Source organism: Trichosurus vulpecula, chromosome 8 (genome assembly GCF_011100635.1).
Source record: "Trichosurus vulpecula isolate mTriVul1 chromosome 8, mTriVul1.pri, whole genome shotgun sequence".
Taxonomy (NCBI): Eukaryota; Metazoa; Chordata; class Mammalia; order Diprotodontia; family Phalangeridae; genus Trichosurus; species Trichosurus vulpecula.
In genome coordinates, this window is record NC_050580.1 from 216,828,715 (window position 1) to 216,854,836 (window position 26,122).

General features: G+C 38.1%; 1 protein-coding gene across 1 annotated transcript in view; it reads left to right on the forward strand.

Annotated features, from left to right (window-relative positions):
• The first annotated feature begins 383 nt into the window (after positions 1-383).
• The window catches only part of PRKCH (protein kinase C eta), a 285,052-nt gene continuing 259,313 nt past the window's right edge, over positions 384-26,122 (forward strand). The window contains exon 1 of the mRNA XM_036736401.1: positions 384-1,625. Within this exon, the coding sequence (XP_036592296.1) occupies positions 1,266-1,625 (360 nt within the window). The 5' untranslated portion in view covers positions 384-1,265. The remainder of the gene's footprint in view (positions 1,626-26,122) is intronic.

Here is a 26,122-nt window from a genome sequence, read left to right on the forward strand (position 1 = left end):
CAATAATAAAAAAAAAAAAACAAACCCGCACTGGAGAGAACACACCTCTTTGAGGAAATGGCCAGAGACTGTTCCTATCCTTACAACAGCCCTATTTAAGAAAGCCAGATGTAATTACCTGCTGCAGGAAATGCACACAAACAGGATGTGCCAGGGCTGAACCAGAGGATGATACATCCCTATAATGATTAGGGAAAGAAAAAAACCCTCCTAGCCAACCCCGCTGCCAGACTGGAGGCTAGTGGCTCCGGGGCGAGAAGAGAGATGTGCCAGCAGTCCCAAGGAAGGGGGCGTTCCCCGGCGCACTGCAAATCCTGGCAGTGCAGCTTCCAAGCTCTCTCGCTCCTCCTCCTTTTTTCCCCTTTGCTCTCCTCCTCCCCTACGCTCTCTTGGCCTGTGTCACATACGCCTCAGGTGTTTGCTTGGTCTCAGCCTCTTGTCTTTCTTCACCAGAGACTGTAGGCAATTTGGATTTCCCACCTACCACAGCTGGAGCCGCAGCTGCTAGGGGAGGAGAGGTGCCCCAGGAGAGCGCGCTCTCCACCTACCCCCGGCGCCCCAACTCCCCTATCCCCCGCAGCCTGGCGCCCGAGCCGCAGGGGTCGGGGCTGCTGCAGCCGCAGCACCCTGCCCCCCAGGAGGCTCCGAAAAGCGCAGGAGGCTGCGAGGGGACTCTCCCAACTTGGAGCTCTTGGTCGGAGTCTCACGCCAAGGACTGCGGCTGCTTCCTGGTTTGAAGAGCGCGGAGGGAGGGAGAGCGCCAGACGGAGGAGGCGGGGGAAGGAGGAAAAGGAGGGGGAGGCAGAGGGAGGAAGAAATGCATCGTGCCGGAGTCTAAACCGGACGGGCAGCTCCGGCTCTAGGACGCTTTTGGGGCTCTACGGGAAAAGCATTTCCCTACCTGGACAAAAAGAAAGGGAACTGGGGCTGGGGAGAAAGCGTCGAGGCAGTGCCACCGCCCTCTCTGGTGCTGCCCGTCTCCTGTGCCCAGGCGGGACGTCCTCGCTGCTATAGCTGGCGGAGGGGCTCCGCCGACTCGGCTCCCCTCCTTTCCATCTTGGGAGGGAGGGGAGGTGAGGGGAAACGTCCTGGGGAAGGGGAAGAATGAACCGGCACGGGCCCACGGGGAACCGGCGCTGCTTTTCTCCGGAACCACTGGTGCCCCGGCGGCTGCCGCTCCTGCTCGACTGAGCCCAGACGTGCCCTTTCCCCGGCTCTCCTCGACTCCTGAGCCAGCGCGGGCCCCCCGGGGCTGGGGTGGCGGCATGTCCGGGACCATGAAGTTCAATGGCTATGTGAGGGTGAGGATCGGCGAGGCTGTGGGGCTGCAGCCCACCCGTTGGTCCTTGCGACACTCCCTTTTCAAGAAGGGCTACCAGCTGCTGGATCCCTACCTGACCGTGAGCGTGGACCAGGTGCGCGTCGGGCAAACGAGCACCAAGCAGAAGACCAACAAGCCCACGTACAACGAGGAGTTCTGTACCAATGTCACAGACGGCGGCCACATGGAGCTGGCCGTCTTCCACGAGACCCCCCTGGGGTATGACCACTTCGTGGCCAACTGTACTTTGCATTTCCAAGAATTGCTGCGCACTGCGGGCTCCTCCGACACCTTTGAGGGTTGGGTAAGTGGCCCTCACCCACCTTACGGACCCCCGCGGCGAGCCCTTTACCCAATCCTCATTCCTACCCTCCTTGCCTTTGAGTCTGTAGAAACTCGATCCAAACTTGGATTCCCCGCCTCAGGTGACCATGGCACCGGTGACACAAACTGGTGGGTTTGTGCCAGTGCTTGTTTGCTGATGTGTGAAGCTTGCTTGGGCATCCACTGTTGAAAAAGCAGACTGGGCTAGCGGAAAGTGGCTTCAGGGAAGCTGTTAGAGACCAGCCTTCGCTGGTGGACAAAGGGCCTCGAGATTTCCTCTTTAAGCTCAGAGTAGTACCCTAGATAGATGAGAATAAATGACGCTTTATAGCAATTTCTTTGAGCTCGTGGTAAGACACTCCATAAGGCATTGTTCCTAGTATTTATGAATACATGTTGGAGCACCTGTACAGACATGCATATGTTTAGACATGCACGTGCATTACATATAATGGCCACACACAGTACACTAGATTCGCGATAGCACATGGCCTGTATATTCACGAACAACTAAGTTTGCACACTTATAAAGTGTTCTTATTGAGCAGTTTTCTAAGTAGGTGAAATTTGCAAGTGTATTCTTTAGTTTCAGCTTGGTCCTAACTAGAATGCAGTGGGATTTAAGGTGTATCTATTACTGCTGCCTTGGACATGAGGATTCATGGTGAGCAGGAATGCAGTTTGGACGGTCCAAAAGAAATTAGAATTGTTGATATTTGTAGCATTCATGGCTTTCCAATTGTCTATGTTTTTCACATGAGTTACATTCTCTCTTAGTATTTATTACAGTAATACAAAGTGGTTAGGCAAAGTACAATCAGCTGTGTAAATAAATTAAATGGTTTAAGTTATGTAGTGAAAAAAATCTTTACAACTGGGGAGCTAATCAGTATTGAAGTCACATCCTTAACTCAGACCGATAATAGTGAAGGTCCAGTTGATAGAATGGAAATTACACTGGATTTGGGAGTCAGAAGACCTGAATTCTGTTTGATCATACCTGATCATGTATGGTCATAACCAAATCACTTAAGCTTCTAAGCCTCAGTTTCCTTATCTGTGAAATAGAGATGATAGTGGCCCCACTACCCATCTGAGAGTGGTGAGCCAAGTGCTTTGCAAAATAAAATGTTCTATGAGGTGAGCTGCTATTTTTATTGATGTCATTGTGGAATTGATGTTTACCATATGTCCTTTAGAAATTATCTCACCGAAATCACTGATAGCTGATGAAGCACTCTGTTTAAAAAACAAAATTGCTGTTTACTTGCCATAATTTTTGTCTGTTCTAGCACAATGTCAGGCACGTAGTAGGCATTTGATAAATACTTATTATTGAAGGGAATCATCATCAATTAATGATCATTGAATCGGGACTATAGGCTTCGTGGCATGAGATACATTTTTTTTGTGGTCCAAATAAATGGGTGAGAGTAAGATTTGCAAGCTGGCGGTATCAGGATGAAAGGGAAGAATGTACTGGAAAAGAGCAAATGTTAGTAGGCTAGGATAAGCTGAGAGATATTTCAAAGCCTGTGGTTTGTCTGTACTAGAATTAAAGATAGAAATGTAAAAGTGTCTGGAAATTTTAAAACATGGAAAAAATTTAAGGGAGAAAATCATTTCCCTAAATAAGCAATAAATTCTAGGAAAATTTGAAATATTCAAAGGAACTTTTAAAAATTCATTCTCTTTGTTAGTCTGTCACCTTGTTACATTAGGGAAATATGGTCTAAAATTTGATTATTTCATGAAATGACCACATTTAAATTATATATAAGTATGCACAAGACATATATATGAAATATAGCGTATAATGTTATATTTTGTGTTATAATATGCACTATATAAAATTACATATATAAGAATAGTTTATTCATTATAGCAATTACAACAATTACTAGTTGGACTTATTTAAAAATATTTTCTACTTTTGTTATAAGTGCAGCTACAGGGCATCTAGATGAACTTTAAGACATTTATCATCTCTGTTTTTGGCCAGGTTACCTGAAGCTAACAAAAGTTAAGAAAAGCAGAAATGGTCAATTATAGTAAAACAAAGGCTATTATGCTTTCTGGAGCTAGTGTCCCCTATGGTATTGATCAGTGACTAGAAAGCACTCTTTATCAAAAAAAAAGGCCAAAATAATCCAAACTAATGCAATTTATGACACATTCTGATTTTCTCAGTTATGATCAGCAATTTCTGCTTCTGCAACTTCATTTCTCACTGTCTTTTGTGCACTTCTGAAAACTGAAGTCTTGCCCAGATGGAGACAAGCTTTCTTTGTCTTCTTGTTTTTTCTATTTCTTGTCAGAGTAGTTTCAAACATTGACCATTTTCTTTCTTAAGCTGTAGGCAATGGAAGGAGTCAGAGTTTATGCCCCACAAAAATATTGCCGCCATGTTGTAGAGAGGTACACATGCCGCCTTGTGATCCCATGTGCCTCCTTGTGATTTCTTGTCCTGCCAGCACCAAATATCTGAACCCAAGTGGCTTTAGAAAAATCAAATCCTAGGAGTGAGTGCTGCTGCTTGTTTTATAGCCCAGTCAAATGCGGGAACAGTGCTATCATCACTCATATTTCTACTGCCTTTGAGTCTTGGGTTCATGAAATGGACCCATAACATAAGTTACCTGATGACAAAAATTCTTCCTCTTTTAAAAAAAAATCTTTTTTTTTTTGCATTCTTATAAGTGGAAATGCAGATTGAGTCTCACAGATATGTACTAGATTGATAGGATGTTGGGTAGGAAGTGTGAAAGAAAAATGTATTCTTAGATGTAAGTAAGGTTTTAAATGCTCATGGAGTTATGATGTATGGCTTCTCTTAGTAGACAGGACTTGTTATGATCTGATATTATAGATAATTTTCCATAAAGATTCAATAAAGGTGCATGATTTTAAGAGTGCATTTTGGGATAGTGAGAATCTAGTATTTTTAAATAAGCATTTGTTCTTAACCATTTTAATCACCATACAGAAAAAACCTTTAAAAACGATTATAGGGAGGGAAGGACTAAAATTGTTTTGCTTATGGTCCCCCGATGTATCAGTATTTGGTGAAAAGGCTAGACCTGATTCATTTTAATACACTTTGAGAGACAACATGATAGAATGGGATGAGCATTGGATTCCATCATGCTATCTCTCGCAGAAGGTATCAAATGAACCAGTTCTAGTAGCTGGATATTAATTCTGGCCTTCATTCTTACTCTCTGTGTGACCTCAGGCATGTAACTTGACCTATTTAGGCCTCAGTTTCTTCTTTTGAAAAAGGGAGTAGAAACAAGCAAAATAATCTCTAATGTCACTTCCAACTCCAGGTTACTATGAATACGGTGATGAGACTGAGAGGTCTGAGTGTAGAAAATTCCTTGTTCAGATGTGAAAAAAATTATAGTTGTACAAGGCTCCAGTTTTTAAAACATGTAATATAATTGTTGTTCAATCTCGTCCAACTCTTTGTGACCCCATTTAGGATTTTCTGGGAAAGCCTTCTAGAGTGGTTTATCATGTCGTTCTCCATCTCATTTTAAATATGAGGAACCGAGACAAACAGGGTTAAGTGATTTATCCACGGTCATACAGCTAGTAAGCTTCTGAGGCTGGATTTGAACTGAGGTCTTGACTCCAGACCCAGTGCTACATCCACTTAGCCACTTAGGTGTCCAATATATATTTTTTTATGGAGTAATACCTGAGCAGCAGAGATGACCAACAAGGAGAAAAGGGAACCCAGGGGGACTTATTTAAAATGTGGAGAGCAATAGAGACTAATCAGTAGAACTTGGATCTGATTTTATTTTTTACGTTTTATCCTAATGTGAGGGGCATATGTAATAGTGATTAGTAGAAATGTTTAAAGGAAAATCTAACTTACTGTGGTGATGTGTACTTACTTGGTAAATAAGCTCCTTATGTTTTTATTTTTTTATGATTTCCCTTCTAATTCTAAAAACTTTTGCCCAAAAGGCCAATGACAGATATATTCTGTCATTGGCTGCATATATGATAGAGATGAAGCCAATTTCCTACAGTGCAAAAAGTGGTGGACTTGAATGCAAGTACTGGGTATAAGACTCAAGGCAAGTTGGTTAGCCTCTTTGTTCCTTGTCTTTAAAATGGGGATAATCAATAGTGTATTATTGTGGCAATCAATGGAGATAATGTATAGAAAAATACTTTGTAATCTTAAACTGTTAGGTAACTATAAACTATGCTGTTGTGGGCTCGATTTTTTTCATAAAATTATCTCTTTTTGCCCCTCTCAAAGTAAATATGGCAATTCTGCGAAGATGAAAAATTACTGATATTGAGTTAATAGCTGGAGTTGAGTCTCAGCTCTGTGATTTAACATCTTTGTGACCTTGGGTAAGTCACAATCTTTTAGCCTCAGTTTCCTCCTGTGTAAAATGAGGATGATAATAGGCAGGGTTGTTATGGGGAAAACATATCACTTGAAGCGAAATATTATTTGGATAACTATCAGTTATTATTGAGAACATCACTGTTGCTTACAAGAGGCCAGGGTATATGGTATGTAATGGATTGATGCAAATCTATCTTGGGATCACACCTTCAAAGTGTATTAGTCTTGTGGAAATTTTGAAGCCTTTCGAGGCTAGGGAAAGTCTTAGTTTTAAAGCACTGGTACAAATGTGGCATAGTGGCTACATCACATGTAACTTGGTAGATTCCATTTCTGATTAGAAGGAGAAAATAGAATTCTGAAGGTTTCTCTAAATTCCTTGCATAGTATTCATGATCAATCTGAATTTATTCACACTAATTCTAAATATGTTCAGGAGCATTTAAGGAAGTCATAGAACTAATGCTATAATGAAATACTTAAAAACAAGATTTCTTCATATGGAAAGGAAAGAGGAAAACTTCAGCCCAGTCTAGGATCATAGAACAGACTCAGACTAGGAGGGGACACTAGCAGTCTTTTGGGAAAGCAGACTGAGAATCAGAGAGATGGATAACTTGTTCCAATCACAAAACGGATCCATTTCAGAGGTAGCTTTTTAATAATACACCAAATTTTTTAACCAGAATTTCTTGCAAAGCCAATTTATTAAAAATTCAGATGCTTAATTTTAATTGGGAAAACATTTTATTAACTAGTCAGTTTTGTGTGTTTTAATTGTAAGATGCAACTTTAAGCAGTCTTTATAATGAAGGAGATGAAGACCTTTAGGAGCCACCTACTCTTAGTGTGGATCTATCTATACTCGGTAGTTAATGAACTTAGCCTTTGGAGCTGTTTGTTTAGTTTTGACAAAAAAATGAAAAAGGATGATGTCTTAACAAGCGCTTGTGCATTTCTCAACATGAATGTACTTCTTGTACGTAGTTTGTAAGTTATGTCCCTATTAGCTGTGTCATAAAGAGGAACTGGATATTACTTTGCTTGTTTGCTTATTTATACCAGGATACCATTCCCTCTGGCATAGTAATTAATGTCAGAGTTCTGATGTGTCTGTAGTTACCAATCTATATCCACCCTAGGTGACGACCAAATAATGACAAGATTCTATAAATCACCCATAGGACAGACATTTTTAATTAAATGGATGATCGATTTTAGCAGTCCAGGATATCATAGTGTTTGTTTATTTTAATGTCATTCTGGAGGATTGTGTGAGACTAGACATTTCTGGTGAGACATGATACTGTCAGAAGGGAAATTTATTAATATTACTATGATATTGTTTCTGTGCCTACTATAAATTTCAGAAGTAGTTGCTAAGAATTCCTAGATTAGAAATACCTCTAATGCATGAATACACCAGCAGTGTTTTTATATATCTACTTTTTCCACCAGAAATTCTCTTTAGGTTTACTGATGTGGGCCTAGGCCTGAATCTTGACTGTCATTTCCTTCCTACCTGTGGAACTTTGGGCAAGTAACTTCTTTGGATCTCAGTTTCCTCATCTGTAAAGTGAGGGCTGGGGTGGGATGGGGAGTGTGGCAGGGTGGGTAAACTAGATGACGGATTAGTTCCCTTCCAGCTTTCCATCTATGTTTCTACAGTTCTTTGGTCACCTCTGGACTCACTTCACCCCTTTTGTCTTATGGAGAAAAGATGGGTAGTGGCATAAACATTCCCAAACTGCTAACAAAAAAGTCCTCACTCTGTTCCTGTTGTAAAGAGTAGGACTGGATCATTGTCGATAGAGCAGTTTCATTCTCACCTTAATCAAATGTCATTTACTAAGTGCCGGGATGTACGTGATTCTATGGTAGAAACCATAAAAGGATAATTGCAATCATTGCTTCTGCCCTCTAGACCTGGTACTCTGCCCACCTAAAATAAAAACTTCTCTATTGTCTCCATTTTCACATGATAGAAGATTTGGTCCTGATCAGCTTGTTCTCTCTGGAGCTGAAGCTAGTTGCTCCAGGAGGTAGGGAATTAATTCCTGGTAGAACATGCAGTTCTTGTGGGGTACAGGTACTAAGTTCAAGGGGCCAGAGGCAAGGCCACACAAAACAGGGAAGGATTTCAGTTATGTATACATGGAGCAAAAGGGAAAGAGGCAGGATATGTTCTCAAAAAACCAGAAGTCACCACACAGAGTAGAGGGAATGAATCTGAGGACTATGTGAAGGTCAGAGAAAACCAGTTACTAGGCAGATCAATGGAACAGTTTAAGAGAGAGTTGACACAATTTGTCATGCTCAATGAGCTGAGCAGGGTTTTGGCTTTTAAGTGGGGGATGTGAGGGGGTAGCAACCCAATGCTAAATATTTGACTGGTTTAAAGCAGACTGCATCAGATTTTTTTGATGTTGTACATTTGCATTTCATGTCTTATATCTTTTATTTTTTAACTTAAAAATTTTAAGCAGCCTCCAGATTAATTGGAGTGATGGAGTGAGTTTAGCAATTTCAGATATATGTTGTAGACAGAGGTAAGTGTCTTTCCTGTTGTTTATCCACAGATCATCAGAAATGTATGTGGTTTTACCAATAGAAATGACACTAAAGAAGATATATGATGACACATTGTCTTCCTTGCAGCTTCCAAAAGACCCCTTGGCCTTTCCTTCTCTCTTTCCTTTGATTCCTTCTATATATGTTGTTTCTCACTATTTGAAGGTGGTCCTTGAGAGCAGGGACTGTCTCACCTTTGTATTGGTATCCCCAGCACTTTGCACATAGTAGGAACTTAATAAATACTTTTTCATTCGTCTGTCAGTTCATCCATCCATCTGTCCATCTATCCATCCACAGTATCTGTTTCGGAATTGTTAGCTAAATTGTGTTCTTGTGCCAGAGTCATTCATGTCAGTATTTATACTCGGTAAAAAGGACACGAGGCTTTTTATAAACATAGCTATTATATAAAGCACATAGATTTATTTTTCTATTACAAGTCAGGTACCCATAAAATACTTCCTGAGTGCTGAGATAGTAGAATTGGATTTTGCAACAGAATTAAGATGAATCAAGGTCTAACATGCCTTAGATCTTGCCATTGTGCAAAAACCTTTTGAAGATATATAGCTGTTTTTTTTCCTCTTGACATATTCAGTATGAGGTAGGTTTTGCACATGGCCATTTTCTAGATTATCTACCATGGTTTGAAATCCTTGGATATAAAAATCCCTTTTTTGTGACAAAATTAAGCTGGTACCTGGGCTGGGGGAAATCAGACAGCCAGAACGAAGCTGCCAGGAATCACAACACACCACACACTGAGCTAGCTCATGGGACAGAGGAGGGGGTGTCACAGCAGGGCAAGAAGCAGTGTGTCCCCTGGGCACAGATGTCTGCTGGCCTTGGTTCCCATTTGAAAAGTCCTTAGAGCTCCATGGGGTGGATAGGCCAATGAGAGACTGAGAAGGAAAAGTCCCAGAGGAAGGGGATTATGAGTGGATGTCCTCCCCCCATAATTCCTCCAGGCTGCCAAGCAGAGAGGAGATTCTCCTGGTAGAAGAGGCCTAATTGAGCATTGGAATCCTAATAATGCTTCTAGTTCTAGTGAGTGGTACCACATTAGGTTACTTTAACAGAGGATGCTAGGGAAAACATTCATTTTATAATGCTTTGAGTGCTTTAACCTATATCCTCAGGGAAGAGAAGAGGCCAAAGACTTCAGAGGACAGTTTTACTTGCTTAAACTAGAGTGACTCCAGATAGGAATGAATAGTTTGTGGAAGATGAATGAAGTATTAATCAAAAGAAAAGTGTTTGGACAGATTTATGGGCTCATGCTATAGCTTATACTTACTTAAGTTTTAAGGTTCTAAACTGCTCTGGTAACTCTCATTTGTTTCTCAAGGAGCTACCTCATGCAAATATCCTTTTGACTGATCCAGAGGTTAAGTGATTTTCCAAACCTTGTTTCTAGTTTTCTCTAATTCCATATCCAGTATTTTCTCCACTAAATCAAATTTTGTTACTGTTTTTTGAGTATATTTTTAAACCTTCAAAAACAGCTCTGAGGTTTACCATAGATCATAAGATTTTGTTAGAAGTTAAGTAAGACTTTTAGTATAGTGTCCTTATGCTTCAGTTAGGAGAGACCCAGTTCAAGTAATACTCTCTAGCAGAGTGATCATAAGCAAGTCATTTAAGTTTTTGAGGATCAATTTCCTCATCTGCCAAACAGTGATAATAATGCTTGTAGCTACCTCAAAAGGTGTTTGTGAGACTCAAATGTGATCAGGTGTGTAAATTGCTTTGCAGGTCTTTAAAGCGTATGAAAATGTCCACTGTAAAGCAGGTCAGTTTTAGGCTGTGGGGACACCCTGTATCGGTTCCTTTGCACAGGTGTCCGCCATGTCTGGAATGCACATTCTTTTCACCTCTGTCTCTTAGAGTACCTAGTTCCCTTCAAAACCCAGCTCAAACCACTTCCTACATGAAGCCTTTCTGATGCTCCTCCCCTTCAGCTTTTATCACCTCCTCCCTCCCTCCAAATTTACCCTGAACTTATCTTGTATTACTTATTTAAGTATACGTGATTGAGATCATAGGTCTAGATACTGTGTCTGATCACTCAGTTTTACAAATTAGGAAACTAAGGTCTAGGGAGATTTCTTGGTTTATTTGTGGTCACCCAGGTAGTGAATGTTAGGCAAGAATTGAACGTGCATCCTCTGTCTGCAGAGTCAATGGTTTTTCTCAGTACCTCCTGTGGAACATGAGTTACTTGAGGGCAGGGAATATGTAATTTTGTCTTTGTATCCTCAGCCTCTTGCACAGTTCCTGGGGGCGTAAGAGATGCTTAATGTTTTTTGATTATTATAAAAATTTTTTCCTCTGTTATTTTCCCTCTCGAACAATTTCCAATGTGGTAGTTATTAATGACTGATATATCTGATTAATTTACATTTTAACAGGGAGCTTCTTAGAATAATGTTATATATGTCAGGCATCCTATCAGGTCTTCCTGGGAGATGTTTTTAGGCTGGGGGCAAATTGTAGTACACTTCAAATTCACACCAGGGAGGCGTCTTTTTGGTACAATGTTTTAAGACCTACGAGATCTTTCAAGATTTATTCCAAGTTTTAGGACTTTGGAATGAGACTTATAAAAATAATGAAAATGTTAATTTTGTCAAGAGGATAAAAATTCACATTGTCATCTTATCATCTTTGTTATTGAACAGACCTATGTCTATCCTTTGAAAATAATATTTGCATTAAGGTAAAATTATTGGCAGAGCAAAAAAGCTTTTGTAAAACTGACATAAAAGTGACAGTTAAAAGAATGGATAGCGGCAGCTAGGAGGCTCAGCACCTAGTGGTTAGAGCACCAGCCCTTGAGTCAGAAGGCCCTGAGTTGAAATGGGGCCTCCAACACTTTCTAGGTATGTGACCCTGGGCAAGTTACTTAACCCCTGTTGCCAAAAAAGAAAAAAAAAAAGAATGGATAATTAGTATGCCAATACAGCGCAAATGGAAAGGAAATAAAGTGCCCCAACTTTTGGGAGAGTAAAAAAACAAAAGCAAAAAAGCATCTATGTCTTATTATGTGTGCCCTTACTTTCATATGGCTTTCCTCTGGTAGTTTTAAAACCTAGTTTGGTCTTCCCTGCCAGAGAGCATAATTTTGAACCCTGTCCACAAGAGAGGGCTCTTTTGTGTACTTCAGGAATGCATGCTTCTTAATAAGTATATTATTATAAAATCATATGCAAATGCCCTGTGCTTTGAGGCTATCCAGAGAATGTATGTGAAAATAGAGTTTTATTGTATAAGTAGTACGGTGGATAGAATGCTGGAATCAGAGTCAGGAAGACCTGAGTTCGGATGTTTCCTCAGACACTTGAGTGATCCTGGGCGAGTCACTTGACTTCTGCTTGCTTCAGTTCCTTCATTTGTAAAATGGGGATAATAATAACAACTACCTACCAATAAGTATAAAATGTGATAATATTTGTAAAGTGCTTTGTAAGCCTTGACACACTATATAAATGTTAGCCATTATTTTATTATTAATGTCACTATATATATACATATATATGGAGAAGACAATGGCAAACCACTCCAGTATCTTTGCCAAGAAAACTCCATGATTGAAAGTGACTAAACAACAACAAATAATAATTATTTAGATTTACAAAAGGATTTATTCACATTCCTTTTAGATAACTCCCCCAAAATATTTAAAATATAAATAAATTTAAAAATGCTGATTTACTTGAGCCACATGCAAATGATTTGAGAGAATCTTGTGTTTTGAATCACCTCGATGCATTATTTCTCCCTTCTATTATTTTGGATAATTCAGAATTTGACACTTTCTTAAATATGCCATTCTAGTTTTAAGTGGCCTTTACTTAATTGCTTTAGAGTTGTAAATGTGCATCCAGTTTGTCTCAGCAATGCTTACTGACATTCATTGAACTTCCATTATAGCATGAGGAATGCCAAATAGGGCATTAGGAGTCAGAGGCAAAGACTTTCCAAAGTTAGGTTATAAGATAGACACTTTTCTTTCTCATTTTAATTCCTTCTTTTCTTACCGCTTTAATGTCTAGTTTGTATATAAATGATTAGATTATCCAGCAATAGGTACTTCATAGTGGTTGCTGGAAAAGAGAATTATTTTCTCCATGTGAGAAGTGGAATTTAAACTAGAGGAGAGTTACCTTGTCCACCTGGGCAGTTGTTTTTAGGCGTAAGTACAATGTAGGAAGAGATAATGAGAGAACTACTACAGACATAGAAAAGATATAAAGTGATGTATGGGAATGATTGTTTTCAGATGTTGAAATACCAGTTTTAAAAAAATATTCAGAGTAAATAGATATAGAGGGTTTGGTGGTAGTGAGTGGTGAAATGGCAAATAAGAACAGATTTTAGCTCATAATTTAATGGTTAGTTGAAAGTGTTGTGACTTATTGGATGCTTTGAAAAATTGAAATGAGTGTTGTTGTTGAGGAAATTACAGGATCAAAAGACTTAGAACTGATGGAACCTAGTGATTATCTTACCCAACCCTTGTATTTTAAAGGTAAGAAAAAAGGAGAGACATAGAGGAGTTAATTGACTTGTCCAAGGTCAAACAAGCAGCAAGTAGCAGACCTAGGATTTGAACCCAGGTCTTCTGACTCTAAATTAAATGCCCTTTTTGCCTCATAACTTATTTATTTTAAATTAATAATGTAGTGTTTAAGAGAAACTGATATAAAGAATTCTATTCCCTGTCAAGAGAATCTAGTCTCTTGACAGGGAATAGAATTCTTTATAATAGAATGGAGATAATCCACTCTCTCTCCATTTGGGGAGGGAATGTTGGGTTCAAAATTATTAAACCCAAAGAGCTTAATTAATGGTCCAATGTCAACTTGGGGGAAAGTCCCTAATCAGTTTCCCAGAGATCTGTCCTTACCTCTATACTGTTTAACATTTTTATCAGTTACACAGATAACACAGATAGTAAGCCACCAATAGAGTGCTTATCAAATTTGCTGATGACAAAAAGCTGAGTTGGATAGTTAATGTGATGGATGACAGACCTGGTCCCAGAAGATCTCTATGGAGATGGAGGATTGATCTGAATTTAACATGATTAAATTGAATAAGAAAAAATGTAAAGGCATACATCTAAAGATAGAGGTATAATATAGCCAACTTTAAGAGTGCAAGATGTAAGAGGCATGACTAGACGGCACTTCCTGTGAAAAAAAATTTGTCGGTTTTTGTGTGTGCTGAAAGCTCACTATGATTCAGGAGTGTGATAAGGTAGTTTTTTTTAAAGAAAAAACCTATTATGATCTTAGGTTGTACAATGCTCAGGGAAATGATAATTCTATCATATTCTGTCCTGATCAGATTCCATCTGGGTAAGTGGTATAGTGGATAGAGTGCCAGGCCTGGTGTCAGGAAGACTCATCAACAAAAGTTCAAATCTAGCCTCATACACTAACTGTATGACTCTGGGCAAGTCATTTGACCCTTTTTGCTTCAGTTTCCTCATCTGTAAGATGAGCTGGAAAAGGAAATGGCAAACCACTCCAGTATCTTTGCTAAGAAAACCCCAAGTGGGGACCTAAAGAGTCAGACATGACAGAAATGACTGGACAACAAAAACTCGATACTAAATTTAAGAAGATTATGGTTAAACTGGAGAATGTCCAAAGATGGGCAACAAAGGTGGGAAAGAAGCTACATACCTATTAAAGGAGGTGGCGCCTAAAGTAACTTTGAGAAGAGGACCTTGGGAAGACATAATATAGTTATCTTCAAGTGTTTAAAAGACTGTTATGTGGAAGAGGAATGAGACTTCATGATTCTTCTCCAGAGAGATGAACTAGATAGAGTTATGGCAGAAAGAGTTAGACTCAATGTAAAGGAATTGCTAAAAATGAGTGATATCTAAACATGAAATGTTGATGATAAGAGGTAGTACCTCCTACCTTGAAGTCAGCTGGATGACTACTTTTTTGGGATTGGTAGTAGGCAGCATTATTTTGGACTAAATTAGTAGTCCCCAGGGTCCTTTCCATCTCTTGGATTTTGTGACTCTGTATTTCCATTGCTTCACTTTTGACTATCTCTCGCCAGCAGTAGGGTGGGTTTTATTTTATGTTGACTAAAGGAAAAAAAATTAGAATTGTGAGAAAACAATTTGGACTCATGAATTTACAAGCACTTTAACTTTTAGTTTGATTTAAAGAAAAGATGAGATTTTTCTATACAGGATGTCCCAAAAGTCTCATAAATTCTTTGGTAGGAAGTACTAATTTCATTCTCAGTTGTGCACATAAGATGTCAAGATTTTAATTTTCATTATTTTTGTTATTCTGACAAATATCAGCAAACACAAACATTTCCGTATAAAAAGAGAAGTAGAAGATTGTTTATGAAACCATGACTGTTGTACAGCTTTTCTTCTAATACTATGTAACAAATATAGCATGTTAAGCTCAAAACTGAACTTCTTTCTGTCAGATTTTAACATTTTTTATTGATCTGTTCTTTTTTGTTAAATGGAATTACTATTCCCATTCCTCCAACTCCATCCTTTTCCAAACCCTTTCGTTGACAAATAAGGATAGTCAAGCAAAACAAAGGCACCCATTGGTCATGTCTGAAAATGTAGACCTTATTCTGTCTCTTTACTACAGCACTTCTTTATCAAGGATTGGGAAGCATGCTTCATTATTATTAGTCTCCTGGAATTGTGTGTGGTTATTGAGTTGATCAGAGTTCTTAAGTCTTTTCAAGTTGTTTTGGTTTACGATCTTGTAGTCATTGTAGAGGTTGCTTTCATGGGTCTGCTTGCTACACTCAGCATCAATTCATAAAATTCATCTAGGTGTTTCTCAGGGCACAATGTTATTCCATTATGTTCATATGCCATAACGTGCTCAGCCTCTCCCCAATTAATGGGTGCCTCCAAAATTTCCAGTTCTTTGTCACAACAAAAGATGCCATTATGAATATTTTCCTATGTATGAATCCATTTGCTCTTTAAAACAAACAAACTCTTTGAAGGAGATTCCTAACACAGTTGTGATGTTTAGAGATTAGTTCCAAGTTTCTTTAAAGAATGGCTTCACCAATTCGTACCTTCACCGACAGTAAATTACTGTATCTGTTTTCCTTTTTTTTCTTGGTCATCTTTGCTAATAAGATGAGACCTTAGTATTTTTTTTTAATTTGAATTTCTTGTTTATATTCTTTGACCACTTATCTTTTTCAGGAATGTCTCTTGTTCTTTTTTATTTTAATCAATCAGCAAGCATTTATTAAACACCCACTATATGCTAGCCACTGTGTTAGGACTGAGGATACAAGTACAAAGAAGTAGAAAATTCCTACTTTTAATGAGCTTACATTCTAATGCAGGAGTTAAGTACATATAAAATGATATACAACATAAATGTGAAGTGAATAAATACAAATATATATTAAGCAGGGATTTTTTTATTTTTGCCTTTCTTTGCATCCCCACGGCCTTTGTTTGGTGTTTGGCACATAGTAAGCCATTAATGAATGCTTATTAACTGACTGTCTAACAAGGTAGTTTGAGTGGGAGGGCATTAGCAAGATGATCAGAAAAAGTTTCATGTAGAAGGTATGCTTGAGTTGGATCTTAAAGGAAGGGAGAAACTCTGTGAGGTAGAGGTAGAGAGGAAGTGTATTCTAGGAATGGGAGATATGGTCAGTTCAAAGGTATGGAGGCAGGAGATGCACTGTCATGTGTGAGGAACAGAAAGAAGGCCGGTTTAACTGAGTGGGGAAGAGAGAATAATGTTCAGTAAGGCTGGAAAGAGAGGTTTGGGGCCAGCTTGTTTAGGGCTTTAAAATTCGAATCAGTCCCTGTTTCAACAATCCAGCTAGCAGCTGCTATGGGGGGTGTAAAATCAACAACAACCTGCTCACAGACCATTGCAAGCTCAGGTCCTTTTGATCTGCTTTACTAAGGAAAGCAACGTTAAGGGGTTAACAAGCTTAATTTAATTCAGCATACAAATACCATTCACTTAGTTCAGGGGAAAAAGGCAGCACCCTGAACTTCAGAGCAAATACAAACAAATTACAAACATCAACATACAGGCCAAATACAATTCATAGTTACCAACACCTAAGTTCAGCCTGGGAGCTTATAACAAGGGCAGGCCCAGAGTCATGCGCGCTACACTGCTTGTGGGTCAAAGCTCCGAAAAAAAGAAAGCCAACCCCTGGTTTTATATCTTTTTCAGGATCAAGGGTGAGTCACACATGTGACTTTCCCATGTGACCTAAAATCGTCTCAAAGATGCTACTTAAACCCACATGGTCTAAAAGCCTCTGATGTCACAAACATGTCACTCAAACCCATGTAAACTAGGCTTTCCCTCGAGGCAAGGAGGTCATCAAAGACTCCTAATTTGATCAAGGAAATAAAAGCCAAACTCTTCAAGGGCACTTGGTTGAACTAAGTGCTAAGAGCCCATTTTGATTGCCAACACAGTCCCATACATATTTTGTACAAATCATATTCAGAGAGAATTGCTACAAAAAAGGATTTCTTGGTGAACTTTTTTTTTTTATCTTACCTTGATTTTGGTCACACAAAAGCTTTTAAATTTTATAAACTCAAAATTGCTTATCTTTTTTGATCTTCTCTATCCCTTGTTTGGTCAAGGACTCTTCTACCCATAGTTGTCAAAGATATCTCCTTCTCTGTTCCTCTGATTTGTTTATTATGTGACCTGTGATGTTAGTATATTGTGTGAGATGTTCTAAATCTAACTTCTGCCAATAGTACTTTCCAGTTTTCCCAGCAACTTTCATCAAATAGTGAGTCTTTACCCCATTAGTTGAGGTTTGGGGGTTTATTAAACACTATGCTTCTATGTTCATTTGCTTCTGGTTCTTTTGCGTTCTTAATCTGTTCTTCTCAGTTGATTTGTTTTTTAAATTAGTACCAAATAATTTTCATGGTGACTGCAGTTTAGTTTGAGATTTGGTAAGACTAGACTCCCATTTCCCTTGACATCTTTAATCTTCTGTTCATACAAATGAATTTTATTATTTTTAACATCTACAAAGTAATCCTTTGGTATTTGGTTTGGCACTGAATAAAGTAATTTTTTGTAATTTCTATATTATTGAGATGGTCCAAAAATGAGCAATTAATATCTCTCCATTTAGGTAGATCTGTCTTCATTTCCATAAGGAATCTTTTGTATTTCTATTTTTAAAATTAATGTTTGTATCTTGGTAGGTGGACTCCAACGTTTTTATGTGTTGTTTATTATTTGAATGGAATTTTTCTTTCTGCTGTTTTATTGCTTAATATACAGAAAGGCTGGTTGTGATTTGATTGATATTTTGTTGAAGTTATTTTTTCATTCAGTCTTGTTTGAAGCTTTGGTGTTATCTTTACTTCTAGTTTTTTATGTTTCTTATCTTTAATCAGTTAACAGATATTGGGATTGGGTTTGTTTGTTTGTTGGTGTTCATTTTTTGAGGGGGAAAGGACCAAGTCATTTCGATTTTACCTCTGTGTCTTTTATCTGTCCCCTCCCATCTACCTCCACTGCCACTACCCACCACTCTGCTACAGATCGTCATTGTACTTGCCTGCACTATTTCAGTAGCTTTTTAAAAGGGGTTTGCAACTTTAGTCTTTTGCCTTCAATCACTCCATCCCTCACATAATTGTCAGACTGATTTTACTTATGTAAAGATCTGATTACAGAATTATACAGTCACAGAGTTGTCTGGGACCCCAGACTCCATTTAGTTTGACCAGTAACTTTTTCTACAGCATCACTGAGAATTGGTCATCAATTAGGTAACATACCTCCTCCTGAAACAATCCTTTCTACTAGTGGAAAGCTCTGATTTTTGGAAGTTTTCCTTTACATGATGCCTAAATCTGCCTTTTGAAACATCCACCTCATTGTTCCTATTTCTTTAGCATGACTGCCCTTCAGATATTTGAGGACTGTTTTCATGTTTCCATCACCGTGTAAATCATCTTTTTCTTACTAGATTAAAACACCCTTAATTTTTTACATGGCTTGCTCTCTAGTCTTTTTACTGTCTTAGACACTGTCTTCTGATTGTGTCTGACTGACACAATCTATGTCTTGCCTGAGATGTGAGACTAGGAAATCCATATAATTATTAATATTAAGTGCAGATGCGGTTCACTAGTTTGGAATGTGGCACAATTATTATTGTTTCTGTCAGTCTGGATATTGTATCCTAATGTAGCCTTTACTATCATTAACTTTTAAAAAATGATATATTTTGTTTTACATCTCCTTCATTTCTGAAGATTTCCCTCCCCCTTCCTTACCCATTGAAATATCCCTTGTAACAAAGAATAAAAAACAAAGATGGGGAAGGGATAAGGAGTCTAACAAAATTAACTAGCACATTAACTGAGTCTGACAATTTATGCAATGTTCCACAATTTAAAAAAAAACCCCAACTTTGCAAAGAAGGGAGGGAGATACACTTTTCTCAAATCTTCTCTAGAACCAAGCTTCTTGGTCACTATAGTTATACAATGTTCAGTTTTGGCTTCTTGTTTTTTGTCCATTTCCATTGTGATCATTGTGTATATTCTTTTCCTGGTTCTGCTTATTTTAATCTGCATCAGTTCAGATAGTTCTTGCCATTATCTATGTCATCTTTTTTATGTCATATCGTACCATCTGCTCCTTGAGTTTCTAGTCCAGACCTTTTTCAAATGAACTGTTGTCCAACTATGCTTTTGAAACTGATTTTTGTTAATGCAGTTAACGTTCTTTGATTCAGGCATTGTCTCAGACTGCTGAAATATTTTTTTGGCAAGGATCCTAACTTGGCCATCTGAACTGTTAAGTCTCCCTACTAACTTGGTGTCATCTACAAATTTGATAAGCAAAATCACTGATAAAAATGTAAAAAAAAATATGACTGTGTTACTTCTCTCTCTACTTCACAAAGTAGAAACTCTTAAACCTGGCATTTAGTGCCATCCACAATCTGGTATCACCCAACCTTTCCACCCTTAAATTCTTACTATTTCTATCAATACCACTGAAGTTCTAACTAATCTGGACTACTAAACCTTTTCAGTACATATCTCCACTTTTCTAGCTCTATGACTGCATTCTGCACCATTCGTGGAATTCCTTCTCCTCTTCCTTCCTCACCCATTACGTCTATGGAATTCTAATGGATCTTTTAAAGCATGACTCAAATGCCACCTCCTGGAAGTCTTTCCTGATTCACTTCCTTCCCAAGTAAAATCAATAATGGCTTTGGTCCCTTCCTTAGTGTTAACATAATACTCCTATTTATTTGAGCTTATCGTGTATCATTTTATGTTATAGTTATTTGTGGACGTATTGCCTACAGTATTGTTCCCCCCCCTCAAAAAAAATAAAACCCAAAACAAAATTTAAAAAAAAATCACTTTAAGCTCTCTGGAGGAGATTCTATCCAAACTTTGTGTCACACATACATATCACAGGGCTCAGCATATATTAGATACTTAATAATTTACTGTGTAATTGAAAAGAATAAACACTAGTTTCAGCTGTTTAAAAATGGACTTATTAGAAATTTGAATATTTTGAGCATATATTGTAGCTGGCAGCATAGTAGATAGAGCACTGGGCCAGGATTCTGCAAAACATGGATTCAGATCCAGCCACAGATGCTGATTGTGTGACCCTGGGCAAGTCATTTAACCTCTGCCAGTTTCCTCAACTATAAAATAGGGATCTTAATAGTAGATACCTCTCAAGATTGTTGTAAGGATCAGAGATAACATTTGTAAAAAAGCACTTAGTATAGTGCCTGACACATAGTAGGTGCTGTATAAATGCCTTCCGTCCCCTTCCCCTTTTTCAAATTTTATAGAAGGATATTATTTTTCTTTCTTTATCTGGTGTACCCAGTATTTGTATGGTGGTGGTATTGATTTGCCTGGAACCTGTATGTAAAGAGGACCTAGACTCAGTGAAAATTTGCCTGCATGTTTCTGGCTTCCATTGTTTTCAGGTATGAAATCTAATCCAAGATTCTAAGAACAAGCCCTCTTAGCTGTAATTAAGTGCTATTGTAATTATTCATGAAACTGACTCATTGCTCAGAAACTACTAATGCCAGACCTTTGGTACCAATCTCAGGAGAGAGCCGCATCTGTTCAAATGTTTTTGGCTTTTGTCTCACAAGAAAAGCTCAATTCTGAAGTCCTCTAAATATTTGTTTAGAATAAACAGAATAAATATTTGTTTACAATCAAGTTTTTAAAACAGCCAACACTGAGAAGCATGAAATATGTCTGTCACATGAAATGCCAGGAATATAGAGCTCCATTATCTTCAGCCTTCTCTTGGCAAGGAGAAAAAGTTACGATCTTGACGACTTAAATTTAACATTTATAAATCAATGCAGAGCATTGTTTAGAAAGCTTTGCTGGGATTGTAAAGTTAGAGTTATTTTTCTTCTTTGCTACTTTTTATCTTTTAAAAACAATTTCACTTGCATTTTCTTGCAACATAAATTAGCCACTCCAGAGTTGGTATAAAAACACAAAGTGTTGCATTTATAATGTTTTTTAACCTTGTTTTTACAAATGGTACTACAATTCAGTATTAGAAAGAATATATAGTATATTTGTGAAAAATAAGAATCAAACTTCTGGAAAATCATGTCTACTATGACATTGAATGTCTTCTCACTGATATTTTTGAAATTAAGATTATTGGTTTCATTTCTTTCCTAGCTTGGCTTTTGTTTCAAAATGCCTAAATAACAGGTTACTTCCAGATGGCATGGAAGATATGGACTGGGAGAGTGGAAAAAGAAAAGAACTGGAATCATTGAGTAGGAGGACAAGATCTTAGGTATCCTTATTCTAGGGGTTCTTAACCTGGAGACTGTGAACTTGTTTAAAAATTTTTTTATAATTGTATTTCAATATAATTGGTTTCTTTTGTGATCTTGTGTATTTATTTTGTACATTTAAAAATCTTAGTTTGATGAAGAGTTAATAGGCTTCACAAGATTGCTGTGGAGTTTAGGCTGCAAAATAAGGTTAAGAATCCAGCCCCTTCATTTGACAGAATGAGAAACTGAGGCCCAGAGAGGTTAAGGGATTTAATCCATCTCTGGAATTCACTCCCTCTTCATCTTCACTTTGTAAAGTATATAAGTCTTCAAGTGCCTACTGTGTGCCAGGCATGGTGCTGAGTGTTTACCTGCTATTGCTTCATCTCCCTAAATATCTTGTATTTATTTTGCATATAACATACACACACATATGCATATGTGCATATATGTATGTGTGTATGTATTATTTTCCCATAGATTGGAAGCTCTTTGAGGGCAAGGATTGTTTCCAGTGATCGTTTTTCATCCTTTACCAAGGTGCTGTTAAACTATGTATTTATTGATTGATTGTCCAAGCTTACACAGCTATTTAATACAAATCCGGGCCTCTTGATGTTTTTATGCAGTGCTTTTTCTTGTAGACCAAGCTAATTCTTAATTAAGTAGGGTATATTTAGATTAATTGAACGGGGGAAATAGCTCATGTCATCTTTCTCTCCTTAATTCTATTCTCTTTCCTAAGAAGCCCTTACATAAATTTTGAGAGACTGCAGGGTTAGGCAATTGGTTCCTGAAAATATAATAGCCTGTGTGGCAGCCTGACTTATCTATAGATGAAAATGTGCTCTTAGGGAGAAAGGCACTTAGTGGCAGTCAGCTGTCCTACTTTGCTCTACAAATTTGTCAGATTTATTTGCAAATGTTAAGTCCTTTTCAGCCTGGAATACTGCTGAAAGTTTATGAAGAAGGTGGGACAACTCTATTCATTCTTCAGGATGTAATAAGATCAACCTAATTTATTTAACTTTAAGAACTGACCTAACTTATATTTTTGTATATAAATTTGTAGCTCATTGAAGAATTTTACATGACCTCAAAATATCAAGCTCTATATATTCTAGGAAAACTAAATAAAAAGATTAAATCTGAAGATCATGCCTTTACTGATGGCATATAACATGGAAAGACACTATGTGTGTATGTCATAGGCATGATTACAGCATTTAAGAATCAGCCTGTGTGTATGTGTGTGTGTGTGTGTGTGTGTGTGTGTGTGTGTATACTATGTGTGTGTGTTCTCATAATTTTTTAACCTGAGGCATCAGTGTTTCCACAGGAACTGTGCTCTCTACAACTGACACTGTTGTGGCTGTTCTGCCAAACCCACAGTGTACTGACATGGTCAATGCAGGGGCGTGTACTGGTCTTTGTTGAATGTGCAACAAACCTTTCCATCTTTTCATCATAATTTTTCCAGTATATTCCAGGCCATTTAGTGTGCCTTCCAACCAAAGTTAATGATACTGCATGAAAAGAGACTGTAAGCTCCTTGAAGGCAAGGACTCTTTTGCCTCTCTTTGTATCACCTTTGCTTAGCAAGGAGCCTAATTGTAGTCGGTGGACTAAGTAATTATCAGTTCTCTTAAGTTGCAGAAAGGGTGCCCATCTGCATTGGTAGAGTCTGGTTGTTATTTTTTTTATTTTGTTTTTTGTTTTATTTTTAGTTTGAGTATTCTTATCCAGCCCTGGCTAAAAGTGCAGGGGCTACTCAAGGGCCAGATCCTACTACTGGTTGGCATAAGAATTTTGACCTGTTCCATTTCTTATCTGTGTCCATATGTTCCTTCTAGACATAGACAGTCTTGTATCTGGGGGCTTACTTACCGTTTTTGTTCCAGACATAGTACAGATACCTGATGGGTTTAGAACTCAGCTCAGAACTTCCAAGCCCAAATGATCCACCAGCTTCAGCCTTCCCAGTAGAAAGTGGGGATTACCATGCCTAACCCAGGTCTTGATAACCAGAATCATTCGTTGAATAACCTGGTCCGTAAAGGCTTTTCATAAATATTCATTGCCCACCAGTGGTCATTAACATTATGAAAGGTAGATGATTTTACTAATATTATAAGTTTTTTTCTGTTTTGGGGGAAAATAATAAGATATTCTGACCAGTTTAGAGGAGACATTGGAATAGGAGACAGAAGACTTGGATTTTTTTAATTTCTTTCTTTTGGAGGCAATCAGGGTCAAGTAACCTGCCCAGGGTCGTACAACTAAGGGGCTGAATTTGAACTCGGGTTCTCCTGACTTCAGGACCAGTGCTCTATCCACTGTGCCACCTAGCTTCCCCAAGACTTGAATCTATCACCTACTTGTCTTATGCAAGTCATTTATACTCACTTCTTGGGACTTGCCTTCCATATCTTCAAAATGAAGAGGTTGGTCTGGTTCATCTCTTATGGTCCTTGCCAGCCCTAGAAGTATGTGATTTTGCCTAATTTTTCAAATTTTATTTAACATTTTTACTTCTAACAGGTCAATTTGAAGGGGTATCTATCACTTGCAAAGAGGTAAATTAGACTTAATGTTGAATTAGGAAACTAGGGAAAACTTGATAACAATTTGAACTATCCCAGAGTAGATACAGCTGCCTCTAGAGAAGGGAAGATGACCACAAGTTGGGTATTATGCAAAGGAGAATCTTGTTCAGGGATGAGTTTAACTAGATGGCCACTAAGATCACTTCCCCCTCTGAGATTCTATGACCCTCAGTTTCTTTGAATCTGCTGAAATCAGGGTCATGTAAGTCTGTATCTCCATGTGTTGGTTGTCTGGCTGTTAGGTAGTAGTAAAACAAATGCCACAGCAATTCAGAGGGTTGGATTGCTCTGTCCAAGGAAAGATTTAGAGGCCTGTAATCTATAGAGAAGACTTAATGTAACTTTGATTAATAAATTAATCAGTTTTACCACATAACTCTAGTGTAATATCAAGCAATAGATATTTATTATGCATTAGATACTTGGGGTACAAAGACAAAACCATAGCTCTAGTCCTCAATGAACTTAGGTTTTCTTTGGAGAATCAACACGTATACCTGCAAATAAAAATAAAAAAGTAAAGGCAAAGTAATCTTGAGGGTCAATAGCAGCTGGAGTGAGCTAAGAAAAGGCCTTATCCCATAAGAAAGGATGAGCTCGATGATCTTAGAAAAGCATGGAGAGACTTGCACAAAATATTGAAGAGTGAAATGAGCAGAACCAAGAGAACATTGTATACAGTAACAGAAATATTATTTTAAGAATGAGATGTGAGATCCCCAGCTGCCTGCCTTTGCCTTCCATCTGTATAAAAATGTAAATTAGTTTTTGGCCCACTCCCTTTTAGAATAGGTAATGTTTACTTCTTCTGCTCAAGCAGGTCACATGTCGGAGACAGGATCCTCCTTAAATTCGAGGCTTGCTGCATTGTTCTCCTTTTTTATTTTTTAATTAACATTGTTTAGTAACTTTAAACTTAAAATGTAGTTTTAAATAAAGTCTTGTCTGTATAAAAAACGATTGTCAGTGAATAAGTCATTTTGACTGCTATAAATACCCAAATTAACTACAAAGGACATAAGAAGGAAGATGCTATCCACATCCAGAGAACTGATGAATAGAAGTATGTATAGAAATGATTTTACATCTATACGTACACATTTGTATGTAATGGTTGCCATCAGGGTAGGGGGGAAGGGAAGAAAAAAGAAAAAAATTTGCATGACAATTTTATTTAATATTTGAATGGACTAGCAAGTTGTACATAATAGATTTGCAGTTTCATGTGCAATCTTTTTTTATTATACTATGTTATGGAAATGCCTTTTTATCTCATAAATTTAAAATAAAATAAAATAAATAAAATTTTAAAAGAAAAGAAAAGGCTTCATGTTAGGAGGTGGCACTTACTAACTTAGAAAGGAGCTCTGCAATTCCAAGAGGTATCAGTTACATAGTAGATAGATTGATCTCTACACCTAGAAGCAGGAAGGCATGAGTTTGAATCCTACCTTAGACTTACCAGCTGTGTGACCTTTAGTAAGTCAGCCTCAGTTTCATCAGCTATAAAACTGGACTAATAATAAAACCACATCACCGGGTTTCTATAGAGCCAAATGAGATAATGTCTATAAAGTGCTTTACAAAACCTAAATTTTGTTGTTGCTGTTCAGTTGTGCCTGACTCTTCGTGACCTCACTTGAGGTTTTCTTGGTAAGGCTGCTGGAGTAGCTTGCCATTTCCTTCTCCAGTTCATTTTGCAGATGAGGAACTGAGGCAACTAGGGTTAAATGGTTTTCCCAGAGTCACACAGCTAGTAAGTGTCTGAGGCCAGATTTGAACTCCTGTCTCCAGGTCCTGTGCTTCAGGTATATTACTTTGGCAGGTGTGTATGGGATAAGAATCTAGGTACAGGGAGAGACTGGAGATCAAATAGGAGTGTGAATGTTGAAGGCTTAAACTAGAGGAGTCTCTGTGTCAATGGAGGGAAGGGAATGGGTTGGAAAATGTAGAAGTAAAATCAGTAACACTTGGAAAATTTTTGTATATGGAGAGTAAGAAGAGGTGAAGAGTTTAAAAGACTGGGTGACTGGTAGGATGATGATTGCACAGTAATATTTCATTCAGTCCATTTAC